Source organism: Chenopodium album, chromosome 27 (assembly GCF_948465745.1).
Source record: "Chenopodium album chromosome 27, dcCheAlbu1.1, whole genome shotgun sequence".
Taxonomy (NCBI): domain Eukaryota; kingdom Viridiplantae; phylum Streptophyta; class Magnoliopsida; order Caryophyllales; family Amaranthaceae; genus Chenopodium; species Chenopodium album.
Genome location: NC_137860.1, coordinates 26,729,106 through 26,754,559, shown reverse-complemented (window position 1 = coordinate 26,754,559; position 25,454 = coordinate 26,729,106). Strand labels below are relative to the sequence as shown.

At 34.2% G+C, this 25,454-nt stretch overlaps 3 protein-coding genes across 3 annotated transcripts; 1 reads left to right on the top strand and 2 right to left on the bottom strand.

Moving 5' to 3' along the window:
• Positions 1-119: 119 nt before the first annotated feature.
• On the bottom strand, positions 120-8,074 carry LOC145621293 (protein SAWADEE HOMEODOMAIN HOMOLOG 1-like). Its single transcript, XM_081676035.1, has 9 exons — positions 7,916-8,074; positions 5,823-5,908; positions 5,655-5,700; positions 5,433-5,538; positions 5,230-5,293; positions 3,427-3,478; positions 1,287-1,430; positions 544-663; positions 120-439 (listed from the first exon to the last, which is right to left on the bottom strand). The coding sequence occupies exons 1-9, from the start codon at positions 7,979-7,981 to the stop codon at positions 398-400; spliced, it is 726 nt and encodes a 241-aa protein (XP_081532161.1). The 5' UTR covers positions 7,982-8,074; the 3' UTR covers positions 120-397.
• A 2,216-nt stretch (positions 8,075-10,290) lies between these two features.
• On the top strand, positions 10,291-13,079 carry LOC145621511 (2-hydroxy-palmitic acid dioxygenase MPO1-like). The gene is made up of 4 exons (XM_081676243.1): positions 10,291-10,677; positions 12,549-12,611; positions 12,694-12,765; positions 12,884-13,079. The coding sequence occupies exons 1-4, from the start codon at positions 10,378-10,380 to the stop codon at positions 12,998-13,000; spliced, it is 552 nt and encodes a 183-aa protein (XP_081532369.1). The 5' UTR covers positions 10,291-10,377; the 3' UTR covers positions 13,001-13,079.
• Positions 13,080-14,237: 1,158 nt separating this feature from the next.
• Positions 14,238-17,640, bottom strand: LOC145621399 (1-aminocyclopropane-1-carboxylate oxidase-like). Its single transcript, XM_081676137.1, has 3 exons — positions 17,030-17,640; positions 15,009-15,360; positions 14,238-14,529 (listed from the first exon to the last, which is right to left on the bottom strand). Exons 1-3 carry the CDS (start codon positions 17,584-17,586, stop codon positions 14,281-14,283), a joined length of 1,158 nt encoding a protein of 385 aa, XP_081532263.1. The 5' UTR covers positions 17,587-17,640; the 3' UTR covers positions 14,238-14,280.
• Positions 17,641-25,454: the final 7,814 nt, after the last annotated feature.

Genomic DNA, 25,454 nt, shown 5'->3' with positions numbered 1-25,454 from the left:
TAATATAGGCCATAAGGGTGACTTAACGTTTGTCAATTGTCATTTTGACATTTGCATAGTGTCAACTTGAAAGACCTATACTATGTCAAGTATAATCTTAACAAGAATGACAAGATATATAATATAACAAAATTTGATAAATATCATACTGACCTAGCACTCAAATACAGGTGTTTCGGGTGTTCCATATAGCCAATTGGTCCGAAACACCTGATTAATAGCATTAGATTGTTTTCCAGTTTGATTACCTCATAAACGATAGCAATTCTACTTTATACAGCGAATGGTGTTACTAGTTGATGCATCAAGTAACAACCTGCCCCTATTGTTACATGTCAAATGTTGATGTCTCGCTTGTAATTTCTAGTTCCAGCACAGCTAATTTCAATACAGACATTTACTTTGGCCTGCAACATATCTTGCTCAGCTGGACCTTTTCCTGCCATAAGAGAGACGAAACTTTATACTTAATACTTCCGAATATTATGTTTGCCACAGAGAGAATTCAATATTACTCCATATGTTGTTGAGGCATTCACTTACCTCAGTTTTATCATCATCAAATCGAACCACAAAGATGCATCGACATCCCTTTATGTCATGCAACATCCTTTGGATTTCCATGACATGTGCATCAACATATACGGCATAATCCAGTCTTTCCTGGAAGAATCCATTAGGACAAAAGATAAAAAAAGTTATTGAAATGAACACATTGCAGATTACTTGAAGTCCTCACGTGATCTTAGTGCGCAGAAATTGATCATTATCAAAAAAAGTTTGTGACTTTCAAGTTTGAAATTGCAGTCATTGAAAGCTAAGAGTCTAACCAGTCCACATTTGTAATTACTATGAAATAATTTTAAACCCTAAGTATTACTGGTTGATTAAGCCACACTAAGAGCATCTAATACAATAACGTCAAAACCTAAAACCCAATGTGATTGGGTTGAGTGGTTGACTGCACACACCAATGGTTTGATCTCCAGCGGCCATTGACAAAGAACCTCTATCACTCTAAAAAGATCTAATTACAAAATTAAACTCTAAAATGAACTCCCTATATAATTAATTACCACTCAATCTTTTGTTAGTGCAATATTACTTGTTAGTTAATAATTAATTCAATCTCCTCAATCTGTGAATAACTTATCTAGATATCTTAGAACGGAAGGATATACTACAGAAGATCCTCAAATTTCGTATAAAGAAATATTTCAGCAATGTATAAATGGTTAAAAATTTCCTCTTTCAAGGGGATGAGAAAGTAGGGACAACACTAATACCTGATAGCACAGCACAAGGTCGCCAACCTTAATTTTATGGCACTCTGAAGGTTCGAGAGGGATTGAACGTTCACGCACTCCAATTTTTACGTTCACCCATTCATCATGGGAGACCCCAAAACCAGCAAATCTGACACGAGCTTCCTGATTTAGATGATAAAACATTAGTATCTGTGCCGCTCAAAAAAGTTTCACTTGCATAGATGAATAATGAGTAAACAAGAGATGGGCAGGGAAAATAAACATAATACAAGTCACATTTTAAATTCACTCCAACTAGAAGAAACTATCAGCAATTTACTCTCTCCGTTATTTTTTGTTCTCCTAAAATATTGTAGGTACAAATTTAATGAAAATATTGAAGAGGGTGAGTGGGTGTTAGATAAAGTAGGATAAAGTAAGAGAGAGAATGTAAAAAACTTGGGTGTAAGAAAAAAAGGCGAATAAAGTTAGAGAGAATGTATGGAAAAGGTGTAATTATTGTGAGGTTCAAAGTGTTAACATGGTAGAGAGGGAGGGTCAAACATAGAATAAAGCAAAGTGAGTAGAACAAATAATAACGGACTAAAATGGAAAATGGATAGAATAAAAAAGAGCAGAGTTTGGCTTCAGCACCTCATCAATCATATGAATCCTATTACACTATAAGCTACATTTCATGGGTTGTCCTCCAAAATTAATCTGCTAGTTAACAAGGGAAAATTGACTGAAGTTAATTCGATTTACCAGCAACAATCTTTTATCGGCATCAAACAAACAATATCATATCTTTATAATTGGTCTAACCACCCTTTGGCCTACATCTAATCTTTCGTATGATGAGCACAATCTATGCATCCGCCAGCAACAGTTGATTATTCATATAAACCAAACAAATTAAGATGCCATATCTTCTGCTACATAAACAAAAAGACCATGTTCATTTTATTTTCTACCTATATTAATATCACTATATATGTCTATACAGCTCTTCAGGAATTTACATATGAAGCTTCAACTCACATAAGCAAGTAGTAATACTATGTTTTGGTGCAACTATTAATATGTTTGTTATGTTTCATGGGAATAAGAGTTACTGCAATCATATAAAGCATATTAACGTTTTTTCATGGTGACGATAATAGAAGGTCAGAAGGAAACTCTTAACACTTGACACAGTAACTGGGAATAATACCTGACCTCTGAAGGAAGGGACAATAAAGGAAGAAATGAAAAACTGTTCTCGATGGGCAATGTTGAAAAGCTAGAGTCTTAAGAAATAGAGAACAAATTTCCATTCTGCAATTAAAGGCTAATCAGACAGTTTCATTTATTCCTTATTTCTTGACAAGTTGACATACAAGCTATCACATCTCACATTCAATAACACCCATGGGCTAGGGCCAAGATGAGAAAGATACATCAGACAATCAGCATACTGTAAATCAAACACTTCATTTCAGAAGCCAAAAACAAATAACACAGCACAAGTATGCATCCAAAGATAAAAAAAAGAAGAGCCATTGTGGAAAAAGAAAAGAAGTGTAGGCAGGCAATATAGGATGAACCAGGATGCGTTAGGATCAACCCTCGAGAGTAGGGGATACCTACCAGGTATCTTTCTTTTTTTGCATTTGAATTTTTTTAAAAAAGAATGAAAAAAAAATCAGCCAGGAAGAAAAGAATAAGCATAGGCAGTCTCTCAATCTTATACCAGTAGATGGACCATGGACGTATACACTGGGTACTATGTTTTATGTTTTTGGAAGTTAAAATGACTGAAAGTTTGAAGCTCCTTTATGAAGAAACAATTAAAGAGAGACAATGAACACTGTATACCTACATGGTATAAAATGTAAAAGCATTAGAACTGAGCAATTAATTCACATTTTTCCATTAAAGATTTAAAGGTTCATGAAAAAGCTTTCACTTTTCCCATGTTTCTCCTATGATACGTAAACATCATAGAGATGCTCTTATGTTTCCCTCTAATGACGTAGGGCATATCTTAGCAAAAGAAACACATCAAGCCAAATTCAAAGGAAAAAACCGAAAATTAAATGAAGTGGGGAAGAGAGGGAAAAAAACAATAACAAAAAAAAATCCATGCAAAGGGCATGTTTATAATCCAAATGAGAGAAGCAGTACACTAGGAGCTTACAAGTTCGCCAGAACATAGAACTCTGTAGTTGAGAAATGTACCAACATCATACCTGGCATAGTGGCATGTAATGAACTGATTAGCATGTATTTTTATATCTTTCTTTTTTCCATAACAGATTTTACCAGTTTGGTTAATCATCATATAACAAAAGAATGACACAGCTTTTTTTTTACCCAAAAAGCTAATTTGAAAAAACCTTTAAAGGATAGCCAAAAATACAATTTTATTCTCCCATAAAACAAATAAAACTAAGGCTTAGAAACAATTTAGTGATGGGTAATAACTGATTAGTATGTCGGCTCTCTCCCCCTCTCTCTCTAAGAAAATTTTTCAAGATCTAAGTTGTGCAATATCAGATAAAGTTGGCCGTGAAGCACTAAAAATAATAATGAAAAAGAGCAATTAACCAAACAAAACTTCAAAAGTTAAAATTTGTACTCCTTATATGAATTTATGAGTGCATAGGTCTTTCAATTCTTACTTTGAATTTTGCCACAGGAACCCAGGCTAACTACTTAAGGGCCTATTAGAGAACAGGGAATAGAGAGAAGGTTCGAAACATTTGGAAATTAGGAGAATAGAGATAGTGCCTGTGAGCAGGACATGAAAATTGCACAATAGATTTGTGACATACGAAGCATTCATTAACTTATGTTAAATTTCTTTCCTTTTTTTTTTTTTTTTTTTTTTCTTTTTTTCTTTTTGGGGTTTCTGTATTGTGACTTTTTGCTATGTATCTATTAACTTATGGTAAATGCTCGATAGCTTTGTCTACAAAGATGAAGGATTGCATGTTAACAAAACTTGATCAGGCTTGAGGAGATGATGTATCAATAACAGAGTTTGGCTTACACAAAATTTTGCATGCTCAGCTCATTCAAATTCAACTATTACAATCAACCAACAATGAAAGCTTCAGCTATTCCTATAATCAAGAAATATTTCATATTTTGATATTGACACTTGAACAGCTTCCATAAGTAGACATACACTATATCTGGAACTAGAAAATATACATTTTTCCAATATCGTCCCACAATATGCTCATTCAATCTCAAATCACCAAGAAACAGTAAAAAGTAAACACCCTCAAACAAATGAAAAACTTTATCAATTAATAAGACAATGTTACAATTATTGAATTTCAAAAACAGCATTGGGGTTCCGCCATAAATTAGTAATACTCCCTCTATTCCTGAAAGATTGTTACGTAGGTGATTTTATGCAGTTATTAAGGAAAGTAATATAGTGAAAAAAAAAATGATTAGATGTCACATAAATAAAGTATTAAAACATTAAGTCAACATTAGAAATAGAATATTTACGTTGGGAGTAGGTAAATATTTTTGTAAATAAGAATAGTTGTTTTGGGAGTAGGTAAATATTTTAGTAAATGGTAATAGTTGCTTTGGGAGTAGGTAGTTATGAGGGAAAATGTGTACAAGAGAAAAAAAAATCTAGAAAATAAGTGAAACATAACCCAAAATAAAAATAAAAAAAGAAAAAAAGAACACCCAACATGCCAACGTAACCATTTCTTAGGAACGGAGGGAGTAGTATTTAGTAAGAATATTTGTAAGCATGTCATAAAGACACACTATCCAGGTAATCTGCAAACTTTAGTAGACACCGAGATCATTTAAGTGCTCAGAAAGCCAGCATCAACATGTATTTTGCAGAGTTTAGTAAAACCAAAATTAAGGTCCTCGAGTAAAGACTAAAGAAGTCGAATGTATTGAGTCTTAACATAAAAGTAAAACAAAAAAAAAATTTAGGATTATGTGAATGTTCACTGCTCACCATGCATTATCTCTTGAAGATTTAGCCTCAAAAGCCAAGTCTGCAAGTTCTGAAGCTGTTCCACCTGTGTAAAATTCATGATTATATGAAAAGATATTAATGAATTGACAATACTAAGCCTAGATATAGATTGCACACAATTTATAGTACTTATAGTTATTTACATCTATTATCCTTTTTTATGTTAAATACAGTAAATTTACCTTTAAGTACCATTGAAGTCTCAGGTGCTTTACTTGACAATGTTGACATAGGTGTATTTATAACCGAAAATGTACCCTTTTGTTTATCTTGGAACCAATTATGCACCTACAAAAGTGTCATGGTAGCAATGTAGCACAGAACAAGGGAAAATTCATAAGATCAAAGTATGCATTAAGTTAATAAAGGAATAAAGAAAATAAGAATATTAGTTGGAATTTTGCCTGTTGCCAACTAATGGATGGTTTTCCGATGCGACACGTAGAGGAACTGCAGATGCAAAGAACAAACAAGAAGATAATCAATCCATATTAATAGCCCCTATAAGGAAAATTTTTATTACAGCTTCTATGCTAAGTTTAAAGTGCAGTACAGGATTGAAGCTTGCCCACCTAAAACTTGTTGCAAGGTCTTGATAAAATTCTTGAGTCAACGCCTCTTTTCTTACTTGCCTGAATAAATTCTCCATCTCTGCAATCTGCAAAGTGATATCAATAATCTGTTCAGCTCCTAGGCTTCCACAAACATTGAAACACAAGGAGAGATGCTCTATAGGAGGCCAAACAGATAAATATTATTATCGGCACCAAATTAGTGATCACTACCTCTGGTTAACAAATACATATTCATCAAATCAACTTTCATCATTTCTTATACTTGTACATTATGGATTAATCTTATACACACCAAGTACTTGTGAAATCATGAACAACACCTTGGGATGGAGGCAGTAGTTGAATATTGAATAACAAAAAGTATGCAAAAATCATTATGCATGAACAGCTCAATGCTGATTTGACCCATTCTCATGCTGATTTGACCAATTCATTTTATTGACGATATACAACTTGTTGTCAAAGGATCCAAGAGAGCTCAAAGACATTGAATGCATCAGTATCTTTTGTAACAAAATGCTGATTAATTCACCATAAAAGGTTTTATGTAATGATTCAGTGAGAGTCCTGTGCTGATTATCGAGGTGCATTATAGTGAAGCAGTTCATGCAGTGATTGAGGTGATGTAAAAACAATAATATAATTAAAGTGGGATTTCAAGACTAAAATTATATCAAATTTACAAGCAAGGCAGACTAATTAAGAAAACCAAATAAATTACAGTCTTACCGATAAAGCACATTGGCCTACAGTTGCAGAAGCGCTCTAAACACATGAGCAATGGAAGCAATACAGGTATGACAGAGAGAAAATCTTAAACCACCCTAATTAATTAAAGCTAAAACATGATACGTTTTGGTCTCCTTCATTCCCAATCTGAATAATGGTCTCACTTTCCATGTTGGGGTTTACAACTTACGTTACCAAATGAATTTGACCTATATCTAGATCTAATTTTGCCTATGTTATTGAGCCTATCAGCCAACCTTTCACCATATCTACAGAAAGACAACTGTTATGCGATAGATGGGATAGCCAAGATGATTAGAGATCCATACAACAGATTTAGGCTTCTAGCACCTACAAGATACTGCTAAAGTTCAAGATTGGCAAGTTTATCCCATTTCATTAGCTCAGTGGTTGGCTGTAGAAAGGCCAACACTACAAAAATTACCTTGGTTTCTTTACATTTTCTTTATAAACTCGTGCAATACTGCAACTATTATAATCATGAAGCTGGAGTTTTGCGAAAGTTGCCACATCATAACTCTATGTGCCACCAAGTCATACTTAGATATCCATCATTCTCTCATGTATACATCACATATGCCAAACTCTTAAGGCTAACATTTGCACTTGGTAGGTGTTTTCACAAATGCCAAATTTTGCATAAGAGTGAATTAGAGGAGATGCTCAAAGTAACAATAGGCAACACCCTGGCTATAACACACTTCCACCATTCCATATTAATTGCAACATTTCCCTTTTAAGAAAGTTTTTATCTTTCTCCTCGTCACATAATGTCCTAAAATCTCGCGCCTTCCCCTATGTTGCGATTAAATTGGAATGGAGGAAGTTTAAGTTGCTGCACCATATTTGTCTTACCTTCCTAATCAGTTCATTATATATAGGGTTCCTTATAAACGACCAAAAACATGGGAATTTCCAAAGTTTCACCCAAATCATGATATCAGCAATCCACCCAAAAAAAAAAAAAAAAAAAAAATCATCAATACAAACCCATATGAATGCAGAATTTTTTTTTCACGGCATTAAATAAAATAATTCATCATTGGATCAAATGACTCTCAACAGTTTCACCCACAAAAAAATAACTGCAAACAGATAGCAAATTAGCAAAAAAAAAAAAAAAAAAAAAAAAAAAAAAAAAAAACCAAAAACATGCCAATTTCACAGAATTGTATCAACATGAAATGGGTTTGATCAACCCATAAAGTAATTAGATAAATTAATCAAGATTAATCACAAAGTTACAGATGATAAAAGAAGACAGAAATAGATGAAAAACAAACAGGAGTGAAAGAGAATTGCTGATGATGGAATAAAGAGAGCGTTAGGAAGAAATAGACCTCAGATTCAGAGAAAACAGAGGTAGTCGCCAGTAATTCTTGCAGCCAAGGTGCCTCCATAGCCATAACCAACAATAAGCTTCTTCCAATTTCACTCTTTCAGTGGACTGAAGAATGTAAATACCACTACTGTGTTATTCTTGTATTCCTTTGGGACTTGTGAAGTTGTGAGAGAAAGAAAAACTCTTTCTTTTGGAATCAAATGCTCAATTTAACATTACTAGTAATAATGAGGGTGTTTTGGGGATTTAAGAAGTTAAGAGTAATATGTGAACGTTTTTTTGGTTTTCGGCTATTTCACCAAATGCCACTGACACATTTAAAAATTCACCAAATGCCATCGGACTTTTCAGAATTCACCAAATGCCACCGAGTTTTTAAAAAACTCACCCAGTGCCATTAATGACTAACGGCAGTTAACTCCGTTAGTCAATAAGGCTAATTATGCAACGTGGTGGCTTATGATTGGTTCACTTTATTATTATTTTATTTATCAAAAAAATTAAAATCAGAAGTTTTCAAAAAAAAATAAAAAAATAATATAAAATCAGAAATAAAAAGCAACTAAATCCCAACCACTCTTCCCACCGCACCACCGCCCCTACGCCAGCCCAACCCCTTGCCCCCACCCCCACCGGCGACCAACATCCTCTTTGGTGTCGGCGGCCACCCTTCCCCCTCTTCCTACCATCTCCATCCACTTCCCCCCCCCCCTTAAACCACCATCCTTGACACCCTAAAACCCCAAAATTGAAATCTCCAAAAACGAAACCCTAAATTTCGATTTTAAGGTTTTCGATTTTAAGGTTTTCGATTTTGGGGTTTAAGCAAGGTGGTTCAGGGTGTGGAGATGGGAAGGGGAGGGGCGGTTTTGGTTTGCCGGAGCGGGGAGGGATCATGGACGCCAGCAGTGGGGAGTGAAGGAGGCTTCGAATTTGGGATTTAAGGTATCGAAACCCTAGATTTCAATTTTTTGGGATTTTAATTTAGGGTTCCTGCGTGGTGGTTGAAAGGGTGGAGCTCGGAGGGGATGCACTTATTTGAGTTCTCCGGCGTGGGGAGGGGGGGTTTGGTCGTTGGCGGTGGGGAGGGATTTTCGAGGGAGAAAGAGGGTTTGCGAATCGCGGGAATGGTGGCTGGGTTGCGTCGTCGGTGCGGGCTGGCTAGCCTGGGTGGCTGGCGCGGTTCTTCAGGGATGGTCGCCGCCGCGGTGGGGACTGGCTGGAGGCGGGGATATTGTGGTGGCAATGACAGACGGTGGTTGGGGCTGAGTCATGGTGGGTGGTTTTTATTTTTTTTATTTATTTTTTATTTTTTTAAGTCTTTTATTAAGTAATTAATTTACTAATTTAATAAGCAACCAATCATAAGTCACCACGTGGCATAATTAGCCTTAATGGCACTGGGTGAATTTTTTAAGAACTCAGTGACATTTGGTGAATTCTGAAAAGTCCGATGACATTTGGTGAATTTTTAAATTGCTCAGTGGCATTTGGTGAAATAGCCATTTTGTTTTTACCACTACAAATCAACATTTAACCCTTTTTTTTACAAGCAATTCTATCAAAGAAAACAAACAAAGCACCAAAAAAAAAACAAACAAACTAAAAGGACCGACAAAGAAAATGGCGTTGTCTGCGCGCACAGTCAGACAATGGGTAGGAGAAATCCAATTTCGAGGGACTTTACCGATGTGACGGGCAAGAAGACCTTGTAGAGCCATTCAAATGTCCCGTAGAAGACAAACACATGAAACGCCACCATCTTTAGCAAGGTCTTTAAATCTTCGAGTGGGTTTCGAGTCACCATTTTTTTTTCAATCAAGTTATGTCAGTTAACTGTTGGGTGATTCCCCGAACCCCCTCAACCCAACATTTGATGCTAGTCTTGTTGAAATTGAATTGATAATAATTTGTTGTACTGTACGGAGTAATAAACTTTGGAAGCTTGGATACTTGGATAACCAAATTAATTTTCCTACATGACTGACCAACAATAATCCACTTGTTTTCTTGTTTTAATTTCTATTAGTTGAGTAAAGAATAAAAAACAAGTACATTTGTTAAAATCCGTTGCCAATCTTATGCTAAATTTCTAGTTTATCTCCTTATATAACGAAACGTGAATATCAAATGACAATTATATAATTAAATCTTAAAAAATACATAGTCAAATGGATTGAATATGCTTTGACTATACCAAGTACCTACATTTTACAGAGATTTGATTAAATTCAATTTGAAATTGTTAAATATGCATTCAAAATTGCTAAACAAAATTTTACATATCTTTTGATCCTTAATCAAGGAGATTAACTTGTAAACCTCTTTCTAATTTTCCATTTCTTACTTCTCAGTTCAATCCAACTGCTTTCTCTCTCACCAAACTCAGTTTTCATCCTAAAGCTTCCATCTTTGAAAGAAAAAAATCTCAAAATCAGGGCAAAATTCTAGCATAGTAAAATGGGGTTGTTTGATCTTGAGAAAAACTTTGCATTTTATGGCGCATATCACAGCAACCCAATTAATATATTGATTCATATGTTATTTGTTTGGCCACTATTCTTCACAGCCCTAATGCTATTTTACTATGTACCCATTTTTTATTTACCTAATTTTTCATCATTTTTCACTATAATTTATGCTGTATTTTATGTGGGTTTGGATAAAAAAGCTGGCTCTTTGGCTGCTCTTCTCTGCTTCCTTTGTTGGCTTGGAGCTTCTGCTTCTGCTAATTATCTTGGCTATTCTTTGACTTGGAAGGTAATTTTCTACATTATAAACTTTGTTATGGCTATTTCTTTGATGGGGTTTTGTGAAGTTTTATGGGTTTTAATTGATGAGTAATATTGGGTTGACTTTTTATTTTTTCTTGGTTGATTAATGCTAAGTGATGATTATTGTAAATTGTGTTGGGTTGTAACTGTTACTATTGATTGTGCAAGTATTATTGGCTTTGACTGGGTTGCGAACTTAGGAAATCATGTTTTCTGTTGTGAGATTAGGCTCAGTTTAATTGGTTAATTGGTCACTTGGCAACATTTACTTTAAATGAGAGGTGGCTGAGATTTGAATTCGTGACCTTTTTATTTATCGAGCTCTTCATGAGATTCAATGCTATGCCATTCTTGATTCAGGGTTTGTTCTCTTCAGTTCAAGTTAAGTTCAGTTCCTAATATCCTCCTCTCATAAAATATTCAATTCAGTTTAATTCAGCTCAGTTCAGTAAATCTGAACAGGCCCTCAATGTTGTAAAATTTACATTCTGTGATTCAGTCTTATCCATGATAACAGTCCAGACCCTCAATCCCATTTTCAATGGTGTTTATTTATTCTATGGTAAAATTGGGTTTAGACAGGTTCTAATATGTTTAAATTTTCTAGGGTAAAACGAATCTGGTTTTAATCATGCACATAGTGCTACCAAAAAGTTTTGTTCCTGGTGAATTCTGAACTCGTATGACCTTTCATTCCACCTGAGATTTGTTGATATCTTGCTCATATCGATGGGCGTGTCCCAGGACTCCTAGCTTGTGTCCAACTGTTTGTTCAAGGGGAATTTAATGTGTCGTTCTGCATCTAGGTCTTGTTACAACTAGTGACACTTTGGACATTGCGCTCTATGAGTTTGCAACAATTGGAATCATACTTAAATCAAGCACATAACCTATTAGATTAGATTATAAAATGAACTTTAGATATGGAGAGTTGTTTACAAAGCCTGGCTTGCTTGTGCCAGGGTGTTGGTGGTTTTGCACCTCCATTACAGATCTATTTCAAACTGCTTTGAGGATGTCTTGCAACAGGGTGAAGGGGGTGCTGGCTTCCGTAAAACTGTCCCTGTTGCCTTTTTAAGCTGTAACCTTCTTTCCTGTAAGAGTAAGTTACATTAGTTGATTGAACCATGTAAGTATCTCGTGTTCATCTGGTTCCCTCTGAAATCTTTCACCACTTTTTGGCTCTGTTGATACTTGATATAACCAAACCAAACATCATCCAAACATAACGTAGCTGTTTTCTCAACTCACCACACTACTAAACAATGACTGCAGCATTCTACTTTCGCTTCCTTCCTTGCTTAGTGATCCCTAGGTTTGCTCTTCACCTACTCCTGTCTTCCAAGTTGCGTCCTTATCTTTTCAGCCACTTAAATGAATTCTTGTGCTATTTTTTCCTCTCTTTGATGGATGCTTGCTAAAGTCACATCACAGAAATACAGTAAGAACAGTTGAGCACACAATACATATTGTAGATACTAGAGTATTTGTTTTTTGGTTGAGGCTATCGTGGAATTTTGTTAGATGAGGTATTATATATTACCAGTAATGCAGTATGCTTTCTTGGCCTCTTGGGCATAGTATGTTGCTTTCTCCTTGAACCACAATATCTTCATATTTCTAGGTTGCCAGTGGTTACTTAGTTATCACTCTTTATCCATAAATCTTGATGGCAACTATATGAAAACGAAACCATAGGTGATATGTGCTTTGATATTAAGTGATAGTGGCTGTGAATCTGTGATTGATATGTTACAGCTTCAATTTAAGATGCAAAGGGTGTAGATGTGTAGTGCTATATTTCTCAGCTTTTGGGATTTAGCTTCGTATGTTCACCTTGCCAATTTCAATATTCAGGTTGTTTTGGCAGCTCAGTTGTTTGGTTGGACTGCTCAGTTCCTCGGTCATGGTGTATTCGAGGTGAAATGAACCCTGATATCCTGACCTTATAATTATTGAGTTGGCAAATTTTAGCTTCTTACCATGCTTGAGCTCCTGACAGAAACGAGCACCTGCTCTTTTGGATAATCTCTTACAAGCCTTCTTGATGGGTCCTTTTTTCGTGTTACTTGAGGTTAACGACCTCACAGCCCCCTTTTAATCTGCAAGATTGTTTTTACTTGCGTGCTGTAGCTTTTCTTCCTAGCTTAGTAATCGACTTACACAGAGGATGTTTGATGATTTTCTCACAGGCTCTTCAGCAATTCTTTGGATATGAACCATATCCAGGATTTCAGGCAAAGGTGAAAGATATGGTGGGAGCTGAAATTAAAGCATGGCAAGAGAAGAAACAGAAGAAATCATCCTAAAGATCATGAATTCACATCTCAGTAAAAATGATATTCAGCTAATTGTCTTTATACGCATGTATTTACTCTTAAATGTAAATATAAATAAAATTCAGCTAGGAAATTCACAATTGAAAAAACGTGTTTGAAACGTGACATGAAACACAAATGTCTGCTGCAATCAACAAAGTTGATAAAATTGTTACTTATTTGTCTTAAATGTTACTGCTACTTATGTTTTTTAGTTGAATGGAAATGCTTAAGCATACAGTTGACAGGAGCTTATACTTGACATAGAGTGCCTTTAACATGGTCCAAGAATCTAGTGCCCGGAAATTTGTAAGGACGGCAATCATCAGTAATGGGAGTGTTATGAACAAAAGGGACAGCTGCAGGAGGCATAGAGGAAGGCGCATATGAACCTAGCTCATATAAGGTTTGTTTGGAGATGAATATAGGCATATGGTGGCATAAGGATGATGGCTGTGGTCATTGGAAGTGATACTGTGATACAAAGAAGAAAAGCTGTAGGTGCACGTCCGAGTGGAATTTGACATATCCGTGCAGCCTAGTTCAGTGGGGATCCAGTGTCACCTTTAGACGAACCCAATCATGTTCATGTGATAGTCATTAGTCAGTAATTATATTAGTCAGCACAACTGGGTTGAGCTTATTTCTAGAGAACAGTGGTTACTGGCTTGCGATTACTGCCTAGGGGGCACGGCCGTGCAACATGGAAAAATATTTACAAGAGTGCTTGTAAAGTAATCAAGAATTTATCATCATCATCGATTACTCCATAGTGCAACTTGTGGAGTTTTCTCCTGGAGTTCGAGTTCCTGGTAACCCGATATAACTTTTATCGCGTTCTTTTTTTGATTCATTGCTTGCTTTTCTCATTAATTAGTTACTTGTTATTTCTTGATCCCAGAGTTCAAAGTTACTTGAGGACTTGAGGCATGTAATCTCTTATCTCTAATTATCAACATTGTAAAATTATAGATAGTAGATATTAAAAAACCAATCTTGAGACGATTCAAACAAGAGATACATGAATATGTTTTATAGTAGCTATAAATCATAAAAGCTAATCAAAGTGTAGGGCGTATGAATAATGCAAAAGTCAAAGTGTGTCAACTAAAAAACCAGATTATGTAAATTGTACTACCACCATCTCTACACAAGCTTGTCAATCCATATGATGAGTTCTTTCCAATATATTAATCACAAAAATACAACACAAAATATGAGTAATTAGAATAAAAAATCATCAAAAACTTCGCAATGAACAAAGGAAGAAATCATGGATGTGATAATTTGCAGTAAAAATGGATCAAAAATTGACATGCAATTGTAAAAACTATAGCAAAAAGAGCTTGTTGTCGTAGAGAAATAATCCTTTCTTTTTTCTCTTGGTGATGAAATTCATCGCTATTTTTCATACTTAAATTAGGAGGAGAGCAGAGAAAAGCCAATGATATACAATCTTTATTTTGATATGTATATATTGGTTTTCCTATCACTTGTTTGTAACGTCCACCACTCCAAGCCTGTCATAATATACACCCAAATTAATACAAAAATTAGTGTATACATTAAATAAAACCATCGTACTAATTATGATTAATCTTATTGCAATGAATGATTAATTAAGAACACAAAAAAAGTTAGACAGCTCAAAAGGGTACTAATTAATCTAAGCAATGTAACATCCTTGAGTCATGATTATGTATCAAGGGACACGAGGGGCCTTCCATGTCAAAAACTGTTGGTCATGATAACCAATACGACGGGTGTGACATATACTTGCGTAGTAGTAAAGTACACAACAAACATAGTCAATTAGACGATTAGCCACCCCCAATTGTATCAAAGTTATGATTACGGTGATGACTTAGTCTGCTATATACAATACACTCGTTATATACAAGTTTTTCCTATGGGCAATTTTTTTTCCTGTTTGATATTTGAATCAATGTACTATAGCACAATAAAGATTATAGGCTAAAGTATTGTTTGTGTGATTTACCTGTAGTTGATCCCCAGCTGTGACAATCAATGCATTTTCAAGTGGAGTGAAAGAAATCCAGCCTTTCTTAGAGTAAACATGAAACTCAGAAGATCCATCACAAACATGCAATGATAATGCATGGGAATAATCTGACCCTTTGATCATCATCCTTATGACGTCATATCGGAGGGAACTAAGGCATTGATCAGCTGACACGTCATGGGGATGCTTGTAGATGTGGCATACACAATCATTCAAATTACTAGTATGCCCTTCACCATTTGGTGTATTGGGGTAGTTCTCATTGAGGATCAACATTATGTCCTTAGCAATCTTCTCAATTGATGTTGCTAAGGTCTCCATTTTGTCACTGCAATGTACATACATCATTCAATTTGTCAATCCATTGGGCTCGATTTTTTACAGTATGAAGGGAATGATGAAAACGAGTTTTAATCTATAACAATGCAAATATTCATTTAAAATTTAGTTGCTAACACTTTATAATGGCATTGAGTGAATGAGTGGTACAGTAATGAATACTGAATATATACGGGGAAAAAAAAATTCAAACCCCCCCCCCCCCCCCCCCCCCCCCCCGCGCATGCACACACAAACACAATTTAAACAGTGGGTCTATATCACATGAATCATGTCAAGTGACTTTGGTTTCATTTATTGCATGAAAACTCATTATTAGTGATTTTCATTTTTAATAATGTATGATAAATACAATGGCGATCATTCCAAATATTATAATGTAACTAGTGTGTAGCCCGGGCGATGCCCCGAGTTGCTAGTTTGTAAATAACGTTCGATTAATTTTTGCTTAATATATTGAAATCATCTTCAAAATTTTATATTTTGAAAAAAGTTTTGTATTAGGAGAACCATATTTAATATTTGTTACAAAATTTAATAAAAGTTTTTAAATTATCCTATGATATGTAACGAATAGTACAATTAAGAACTAATCATTTTATACAAGTTAATTATAATTGTGTTGGTTAAATTTACACAATATATGGATAGCTAAGGTGGTAAGACTTGTATAGTAATACTTGTTGGTCTCAAGTTCAAGTCTTGCTATAGACATTTTTTAGATGTCAAATCTAATTCTTGTTGTGGAGGTGACGTGACATATATTGATGACTTGGCACGTTTATATAGCTTAAAAGAGTGACATGTGACACATTCTTTTTTTAGGAACGCTTTTTAATATATAAGTATAGATGTGTAACTAAAGTATACTATGTACCATTCATAATACAATTTACTTAATTATCTTGTAAAAAATTAGCAATTTGTAATATTCAACTATTGTACTACATACTGCTTAAATATTTATACTCCCTCCGTGTTTTTTTAAGTGATACATATTGACCGGCACATAGTTTTAGGCAATTTAATTGACTTAAATAAAATAAGAGGTAAGTGGGGTAGTGGAATATTAAATAATTGTTAAAGAAAGATAGTGGGGTTAATAGTTTATTGAAAAGTCATATATGTGAGAGGAAAGATATAATAAAAAAGTAGTAGTGGGTTTGGGTGGGGACCATGAGAGGAGAGAGATATAATATTTTAATGTATTGTTTTGCCAAAAGAGAAAATGTATCACTTAAAAAAACACGGCCGGAAATGGAATATGTATCACTTAAAAAAACACGGAGGGAGTAATTAACTAAACAATCTCGTACATGAATATGAAATTATTTACATTATATGATCTCAATTCAGCTATTGAGAACTTCAATTTATGAGATTTGTGACTAAATGAAAACTTAATTTGCCAAATTTATGTATTCATTTTTTTTTTTAACTTGTTGACACCGTATTCATATTCAATTAACTAATTGTGGTGATGTCAATTTCTTTTGTCTCTTAATACCATTAATTTTGTCATCGGTGACATAAATTGCTAAATAAATAAAATACACAACTTGAATTATTCAAAAACAATAAATAAATAAACTTGAAAACAGAAAAAACAAAAAATGAAAAAAAAACGTAGTACTGATGATAGATTGACCGTTAAATACCTGAATTTTGAAAACTTATTTGGCCAAATTCCCTCCATTTTTACCTTAAAACCAAATCCCCTGCCCCAAACAAATTCCTCACCCATCTCATTCACAACCTCTTCTTGCTCCCCACTCACTTGATCCTCAAACCCGAACTCCATCTCCGTCGATCTCACCGCCATTCTCTTCTTCTCCGGCGACATTCTAAACACCCGTCCCGCCCGCCTAACCACCGTCTTCATCAACTCCGGCGAAATTCCATGATTGATCACCTGAAAACACCCAATTTCCGACAAAGAATCCCGGATCTTCGAAACTAAATCATCTTTCGCAGAATTCAAGGCCTGAAAATCAATATCTAGAATATCCCTGAATGGCTTTTGTCTTGGGAAGATTCGATCAGGGAGGATAAGGTCCGGGACCCGAAGGCTGTGTTCTAGGAACTCTGTTAAGACCTCATCGTTCGCCACGGAGGAAGCACGGCGGCTTGAGCCGATTGGGGATGGCGGCGGGGCTCGAAAATCGAAGGTGTTTGTTTCCTTTTCTTGGTGATTTTCAGGGGAAATTGTTGGCATTTTTTTTAATTAAATCAACAATGAAAAAGCTAGAAGAAGCTAGAGCTAGTGATATTTTTATTTTATTTTTCTTTTTTGGTGTGAAAATAGGCTTGTGTTTAATCACTATATAAAATCTACATGAAATTCTATTTTTATAATTTTATTTTATGAGTTACTATAGACAGCAATGATGGGATTGTCTGAAACATTAATGGATAAATATATAATCATGTTTTTAAAATTGGGTTTACTTTAATTTGTTTGGGAATTATAATTAGAGGAACAAAATAGTTGGAATAGCTTTTGTAATTTATAAAAACTTTACAGCTAGCTAAGCTTTGTTAAATTGGTGGGGTATAAAAGGATTAATTTGGAGGACTAATAAGATGAGAAAGAAAAAGGGTTGATTAAAGGGGATAAAGGTTTCAATCAGAGTTAGCGCCAAAGAACTGCAGTATACTTTTCTACTTTCAATCTATGAATATAGTAAGATATTGCCCTGTACGTGCACTACTGTTGTTCATCAAAAGGGTGTTGCAATGTCGGATCTCAGATGTAATATGAAATCGGTCACACCGGGCCACCGGAGGCAATTTGTCGACCACAAGGTTGAATTGCTTGATTGGGGTAAAAATAGGACTCTTTGCCAAATTGATACTCGGATCAATTGAAGTTCGAGTTGTGTTAAGATGTTTTAAACATGAAGGTGTCTAACGTACGAAATATAAGTTTGGTTGGTTAAAACGAGTGTATACGTGTTTGTTTGTTTTTTTTTTTTTTTGAAACAACGAGTGTATACTTGTTAAAAGGAGTTATAAGGCTACAAGAAAATAAACAATAATGAAGGTGTTAGTTTAGATGAACTACTACAAGAGGGGGGGTGAATGGTAGTAGGTTCCAATCGCGGAACTTAAGCGGAAATATACAATTAAAGCGTAAAGGAACTTAAAGCACACAGCAAGTTTTACGAGGAAACCATCCAGTGCCCAACTGGAAGTAAAACCTCGGCCCTATTGGGACTTATAAACAAATTCCACTATAATAGGCAACTCTCCTAGTACAACCTATTACACAGACCTTTGCTTCGCAAGTTCCTCTTAAGACACTTGCTAATTGATAAGAACCTATCCTATCAGACCTAAGACAAACTCAGGCACCTTTTTCGACCCAAGACACACTCAGGTTCCTTTCTCGACCTAAGACACACTCAGGTTCCTTTTTCCCACTTGCAACCCAAGACACACTCGGGGTGACTAACTACCACTCGAATTTTACGAGATTTCAAACTCATCACTTGTGTGAATTTAAGAGAATTCACAATCTCACCCCAAAATACAAAACACTCAAAAACCCTTTTTCCCATTACAAGATCTCATTGAATATCCCTAAATACATATCTATGAATAAAGAGATAAAACTAATATGTTGAACACTCGAGACCTGTCTGGAACTCACTGGACATACTGTAACCAAAACCTGATAGGAACTTTGACCAGGAGAACTGACTTAGCTTCGTGGTGAAGGCTAAAACCATTAAGCACGACCACTACACTTCGTCAGCCTCAACTTTGAATGAATACATATGAGCATATTTATAGTACACTCGAATTATTCATTTCATCTTGAAAAAGATAGATTTTCTGAAAAGATAAGTTTAAAAGATATTTTCTAAAAACAAGTTTTCCGAAAATATATCTTTTTGTTAAGAATAAAATCTGTCAATAATAATAAGATAAACTTAGCATAAAATCAGCTTTTATTCCAATCTTATCTTTTAGTTTAAAAATACTTTTTAAACAAAATTTATCTTTTTCCAAAAGGGATTTATTAGAAGATAAATATCTTTATTCAGTAAAACCAAATCCCTAAAAGATATGCACGTATAAGGTAAATATATATATCATTAAAACCGACTTTTAACAACGTGCACACTTAAGTTCCTATTAGGTTCCTGAACTCTGACAGTCTCCGAGTTCCTGACAAGTCAGTTACTCTAATTTCATTGACTGTTTGGAGTTCACCTAGGTTCTATATAGACTTGTTCCAGACCGACTTTTATGTCCAACATACTTACATGAATCCTAGAGCAATATACTTCTATTTCTCTGTCTTCATGTTGCTTCTCTGAAACTCTTGTTCTGGAATCCTGTAGTCTTGATATATTCTGGATCTTAGGGTTTGCCCCAGCATTACACCAGAACCAGATCGTTACAACCCGTTTTGAAGTTCCTGTTAAGAAACTTCTGGAAGTTCCATTTCTGGAACTCTTCTTCTAACTTTACTTGTATCCTCATGGATCTTCTAAAGTTCCTCTGTTTCAGTTCCTACTTCAGCCCTCAACGCTTACTGAACCTGCAAACATCACAACACTAGAAAATCCTTATTAAATGGAAGTTTGCTCAATTCTTAACATCATCATCAAAACCTCATAAGGGTCAACAAGTTGCCCCTTTTTAATGATGACAAACTGAGCAAACTTCTGAGGATAACAAAGTAACTCAGAAGGTTAGTTTTTTTCATTTATAAAAACAGTAAAGAAAACTAAACTAAATTAAAAGACTCCTACACATACATGACATATATATGTATAGGATACTTACCTCGTGAAGCTAACATATGTAAACACCTATTTACATAGTTACCTTCATGGTTCCTTAGCCATCATCATGCTTATCAACCGTAACACTTATCATTGTTCTTGTTCCTCTATTGCTTATCCTATATTGCTCAAGTTCCTTATATATATACTTGTCATTGCTCAGGTTCCTTGTATCCTGTTCCAAACATAACTTGCTCTTTCTATGCACAACTTAACATACACGTTAGATAGATAATCATCATTAGTTTATAATCATCAAAACCTAATTGCTCAACAGAAGGAATATAGATGTTGTGTTGTAGCAACATCTATGGTTTTCAAAAGTTAAAATGATATTTTATTATGATAAATTTGCTTTGGTACAAAATTACTACGTATTGAAATTTGGTTAAGGCATGTAATTCTAGTATGATGGCCTGGAACGTAAACTAACTAACCCCAAAGTATATGGGGTCGGAATGAGTGTCCCAAAGCCACCTTTAGATTGGAGTAGCATTTAGAGGGATAAAAAATTTATTAAAATAAAGGTGGGCGATTGCAAATTTATTTATGTTGTTTTCAGGCTTTCTTCCATATATACGACTAGTATAAGGGCTTGTTCATATTTACTGAAGTGAACTGAACTGAACTGAATGGAGCTGAAATGAATATTTTATGAGAGAAGGAAATTAGGAGCTAAACTGAACTGAGTTGGTTGGAGCTGAACTGAACTGAACTGATTGGAGCTGAACTGAACTGAACTTAACTAAAATTAAGCTGAAGTGAACAGGCCCTAAGTGCCGTGCAAATGCACGATTTTTACAAAATTTTATTACGAATGCAACATTTAGTTATTACTACAATAATTGATTTTAAAAATGAATTACATTACTTAACATAATAAAATAACTTCATTATATATAATACATTAACAATAAAACCAAGGTCAATACCCGTGCAAATACACTTTTAATCCCATACCTTGATAGGCACATGGGTAATTTACTTGATTATTTGTTTCATTTTTAGTGAATGGTGGAGAATTTATTTTTTGTTTTATTCGTACAACTATACTATTGTTATGATTATAGTCAATGGGTATTTTTATCTATATTCCTATAATTTAAACAAAAAAAAATGCTAATGTATAAATATATAATTTGATTAATTATTTAGGATTACATATTTTTATTATATTTACAAAAAATGAGGTGCAATGTGAATAAAAGTATAGATTCTTTACAACTTCATTTATTTTACTTTTCACCTAAAATTGTTGATGGGTTTATTCTTGAAAATAAAATACAAAGTACAACATAGGTATATAATTAGACAAAAAAGAATAATTTAAAGTTTTATAAATAATTACTACTTTAATACCCAATAAAAATGGTAAGAAAGATATGAAAATATATATTGGTAAAAAAAATTAGGCAGGAAAATTTTTAATTAGAAGATGACATGACATGTCATCTCAAAGTTCGTTTTTAGTATAAAGTTATAGATTCAATTGATGTCTAGATAAAAAAAAAAAATTGTTGTAAAAACTAATATTGGATGTTTTAAAGTTTTACCATATGTCACAAGTAGTGATATCATACATTTCATGAATGTCGTATATACTCACTACAATGACACGGTGTAGAAAAACTTTGAAATTTAGGCAGTGGCGAATCTAGCATATTATACAAATGGGTTAAAATTAAGTCAAATTTAAATAAATTATATTACAATTAATTATTTTGTAAAAAAATATTATAATTATTTATAATTAACAAATTACATGAAACTACGTATATATTATATTGGATATTATTGACACATATAATTATTAATTTGTAATGGATCGAGTAATTGGGATTGCTAAGCCACCTATTGTCAAGCAGTATTAGAGGAGGGGTAAGGTAAGGTTGTCTAACCAATTACAAAGTAATTGAACTTGTGAAAATTTTTTGTAAAAAAAATAAACACGGAGTACTTTAAAATTGAACAATTTTGTACAAAATAAACATTTAGTTACTAAAAATGAACATTTATTAAAATAAAATAAATGAACAATTTTTGTATTGATTGAAGGATATGAGGAGGTCTGGTGATGGATAATGTGAATTTGTGCTCAGCTATGAGAGCTACATAGTATCTCAAGATAAGCTCTCACAGCTGAGCATAAATTCACATTATCCATCACCAGACCTCTTCATATCATTCAATCAATACATATCCAGAATTTTGTTAGCAATAGTGGAAGCAAGATCCTTCATGTCTAGACTCATCAAAGGTTCAAATGGCTCCTCCATATCCTGCAACTCATTTAAATGATGTTAGACATTTGTAATAAAAAAACAATTGAGACATTTAAGTTAATCAACATAGGATGCTTACCTCAAGACAGATAAAAGTCTTCTGAATATCCCCATCACCATAGATCTCAAAGTGTCCCCCTTCACTTGGCTGATACTGCATTTATGATGTCATTATTATCACACTCAGAAACTTCAAAACTTAGAATATATGGGAAAACTATAAAGATTTATCTTGATATTAGCATGATTTTTACTAAATATGAGATATCTATTTTGCATGTTTTTGTTTCACTTATGCTTGTTTTTCACTTATTACATGGCTCAATATATAGTGGATGACTGAACAAGTAATTTAACATTTTGTCCCTTGAGTTTTACAACTCCCCCTAGCCGTGAAAATCTGTGAATTGTTTTTTATTCTACATTTGTTAGGTTTGTATGTGCTCTGTTTGCTAGGATTTGGAATGTACATTTTGGTATTGGAAGTATATATATAGGTCATTTAAAGCTATTAGGTGAGACTAAAGCTGCTTTGCTAGCAATCTTTTTCTAAGCTCTTGAGCCTCCTCACTGCTGCTTAATAATTGAACGCTATAGTGTTTTTAGAGCAGCTCCATAATGTTAAGTAAATGTAGTTGCTGTAATGGAAGAGTGTCCAATTAGGGATCTAGAGTCAGTGGTGAACTGAACTGCAGTGTGAATAATCATTGTAGTGTTAAGATCTAATGGCACAAGCCTACAAAGCCCTAGTAGCTATCTGTTTTGTACATTAGCATGGTAACATATCAAAGGATTTTGGCTGTGCTCTGTTTGCTAGGTTTTCTAATGTACATTTTGGTATTGGAAGTATATATATGTCATTTAAAGCTATTAGGTGAGACTAAAGCTGCTTAGCTAGCAATCTTTTTCTAAGCTCTTGAGTCACCTCACTGCTGCTTAATACTTGCACGTTATTAGCGTTTTTAGAGCAGCTCCACAATGTAAAGTTTATGTAGTTGATTAAGTATGGGAAGGGTGTCCAATCAGGGATCTAGAGTCAGGGGTGAACTGAACTGCAGTGTGAATAATCAGTGTAGCGTGAAGATCTAATGGCACAAGCCTACAAAGCCCTATTAGCTATCTGTTTTTTGCATTAGCATGGTAACATATCAAAGGATTTTGGCATTTTGTGTCCGACATTCAGACTTCATAGTCATGATGAGTTATTGTACTAAAAAGGCAACATGTATTAGACGTGAATCTATGCTTAGCTGTGATGGATAGCTCTAGTAGTATCTCGTAAACTTAGAAACTAGTATATTGGAGTACAATTGATGTAACTTGCTTAGTCCTAGTGAGGTTACATCTCATTTTAAAATCGTACACAGGTGCTAGCGTGATTACTGACTAGTCACTCTTCTCCAAGTTTAACTTGGAAATCCAAAACTTATCTGATGATTTTGATCATCATTTTCTGCTATGAACAATTATGTTGCTAGTCAGTTTTGTCTATTACAGGCTCAACTTGTGTTTTAATAAGATTTTTACTTCGTATGAGGTTTTTGCCCGGCATGTTTTTGTTCTGAGCACAAGTCTTGTGCTTGTTTCTAATGGCTCATTAGTGGATGATTGAGCATGTATCATTTAGTCGCTTGAGGTTTAGGTTTACAACTTCCCAAGCAGTGAAAAGCTGTTAATTGTATATTATTCTACTTATGTTTGTTGCTTTATTTAATGTTATGTTCTCTGTAACACAAGTCTTGTGCTTGTTTCTAATGGCTCATTAGTGGATGATTGAACATGTAACATCTAGTCTCTTGAGGTTTACAACTTCCTCGAGCAGTGAAAAGCTGTATATTGTATTTTATTCTACTTATGTTTGTTCCTTTATTTAATCTTATGTGCTCTGTCTGTTGAGATTTTGTGTGTACATTTTGTTGTTGAAAGTATAGGTCATTCAAAGCTATTTAGGTGGGAGTATGATTGTTTCACTAGCAATCTTTTTCAAAGCCCTTGTTGAAAGTATATATAGGTCGTCCTTGCTTCTGAAGGTGTTACTTAAATTCGTTTTGCATCACTATTGTTTTCTGTTTTTTGATTTTTGAAATCACATGATATATATCATATAATGAATCAAAAATTAGTCAAACTTATTAAAATCATGGTAATTTTGAAAACTGATAACAGAAAAGTGAAAACACCTTTTTTCTTATTTCCTGTTTATGGTTTTCAAAAAAACTGGAAACTGAAAACAAAAAACAATGTCAAACAACTACAATTAGTGGACTGCAGTTTTGGTAGTCGTAATAGTCTTGATGAAGAGCTTTGTGTGTAACATGTAGAGCTGTCAAAACAGACTCGAATTGGTGAACCCAAACTGTTTTGAAAAGGAACCAAACTGCTAATATATAGGTCATTGTTGCTTGTAAAGGTGCTACATAATATGTAAAACAAAATGCAGAGTATTGGAAGGGTTTTCAATTAGGAAATTAAAGCTACTACAATTAGCGGATTGCAGTTTTGGTAGTGGAGTAGTCTTGATGAAGAGCTTTGTGTGTTTCATGTAGAGCTGTCAAAACAGACCCGAATTGGTGAACCAAACTGTTTCGAGTAGGAACCAACTGCAAAGAACTTGTTATTTAATAATTGAGAACTTACCTGGACTGATTTTTTAAAATTTGAAATTGTACTGAGCCGAAATTTTGAGAATCTTTAGTTTCCCATACCTATCTAGTTGTCTAGTTGAACTGTTACAATCCAAAATTGAGAACCCAAACTGATTATGTCTGAAATTGATAGTAACTTGACCCATTTTAGACCGGAATCGTTTAAACCTGACAAATTGGAATCATTTGCAACCTTAACCCGTTGTAGTTTACGACCTATAATCCGTTATGACTGATCCGTTTATAACTCGTAATGCATTATGACCGAATCGTTAACTCGTTATGTATTAATCGTTTACAACTTGATTCTAGGAGCACTATTTGAGATTTTGGGCCAAATTTCATCCTAAAAAAAGAGTT

Excerpts from the sequence above, each read along its gene's own strand:
- LOC145621293 (XM_081676035.1), bottom strand. The coding sequence starts at position 7,981 with ATGGCTATGGAGGCACCTTGGCTGCAAGAATTACTGGCGACTACCTCT. Across the intron at positions 5,909-7,915 it reads CTGTTTTCTCTGAATCTGAG|ATTGCAGAGATGGAGAATTT; the intron begins GTCTATTTCTTC and ends ATCACTTTGCAG. Across the intron at positions 664-1,286 it reads ACCTTGTGCTGTGCTATCAG|GAAAGACTGGATTATGCCGT; the intron begins GTATTAGTGTTG and ends GGATTCTTCCAG.
- LOC145621511 (XM_081676243.1), top strand. The coding sequence starts at position 10,378 with ATGGGGTTGTTTGATCTTGAGAAAAACTTTGCATTTTATGGCGCATAT. Across the intron at positions 10,678-12,548 it reads GCTATTCTTTGACTTGGAAG|GTTGTTTTGGCAGCTCAGTT; the intron begins GTAATTTTCTAC and ends TTCAATATTCAG. Across the intron at positions 12,612-12,693 it reads TCGGTCATGGTGTATTCGAG|AAACGAGCACCTGCTCTTTT; the intron begins GTGAAATGAACC and ends AGCTCCTGACAG.
- LOC145621399 (XM_081676137.1), bottom strand. The coding sequence starts at position 17,586 with ATGCCAACAATTTCCCCTGAAAATCACCAAGAAAAGGAAACAAACACC. Across the intron at positions 15,361-17,029 it reads AATAAGTTTTCAAAATTCAG|TGACAAAATGGAGACCTTAG; the intron begins GTATTTAACGGT and ends TGTACATTGCAG. Across the intron at positions 14,530-15,008 it reads CAGCTGGGGATCAACTACAG|GCTTGGAGTGGTGGACGTTA; the intron begins GTAAATCACACA and ends ATATTATGACAG.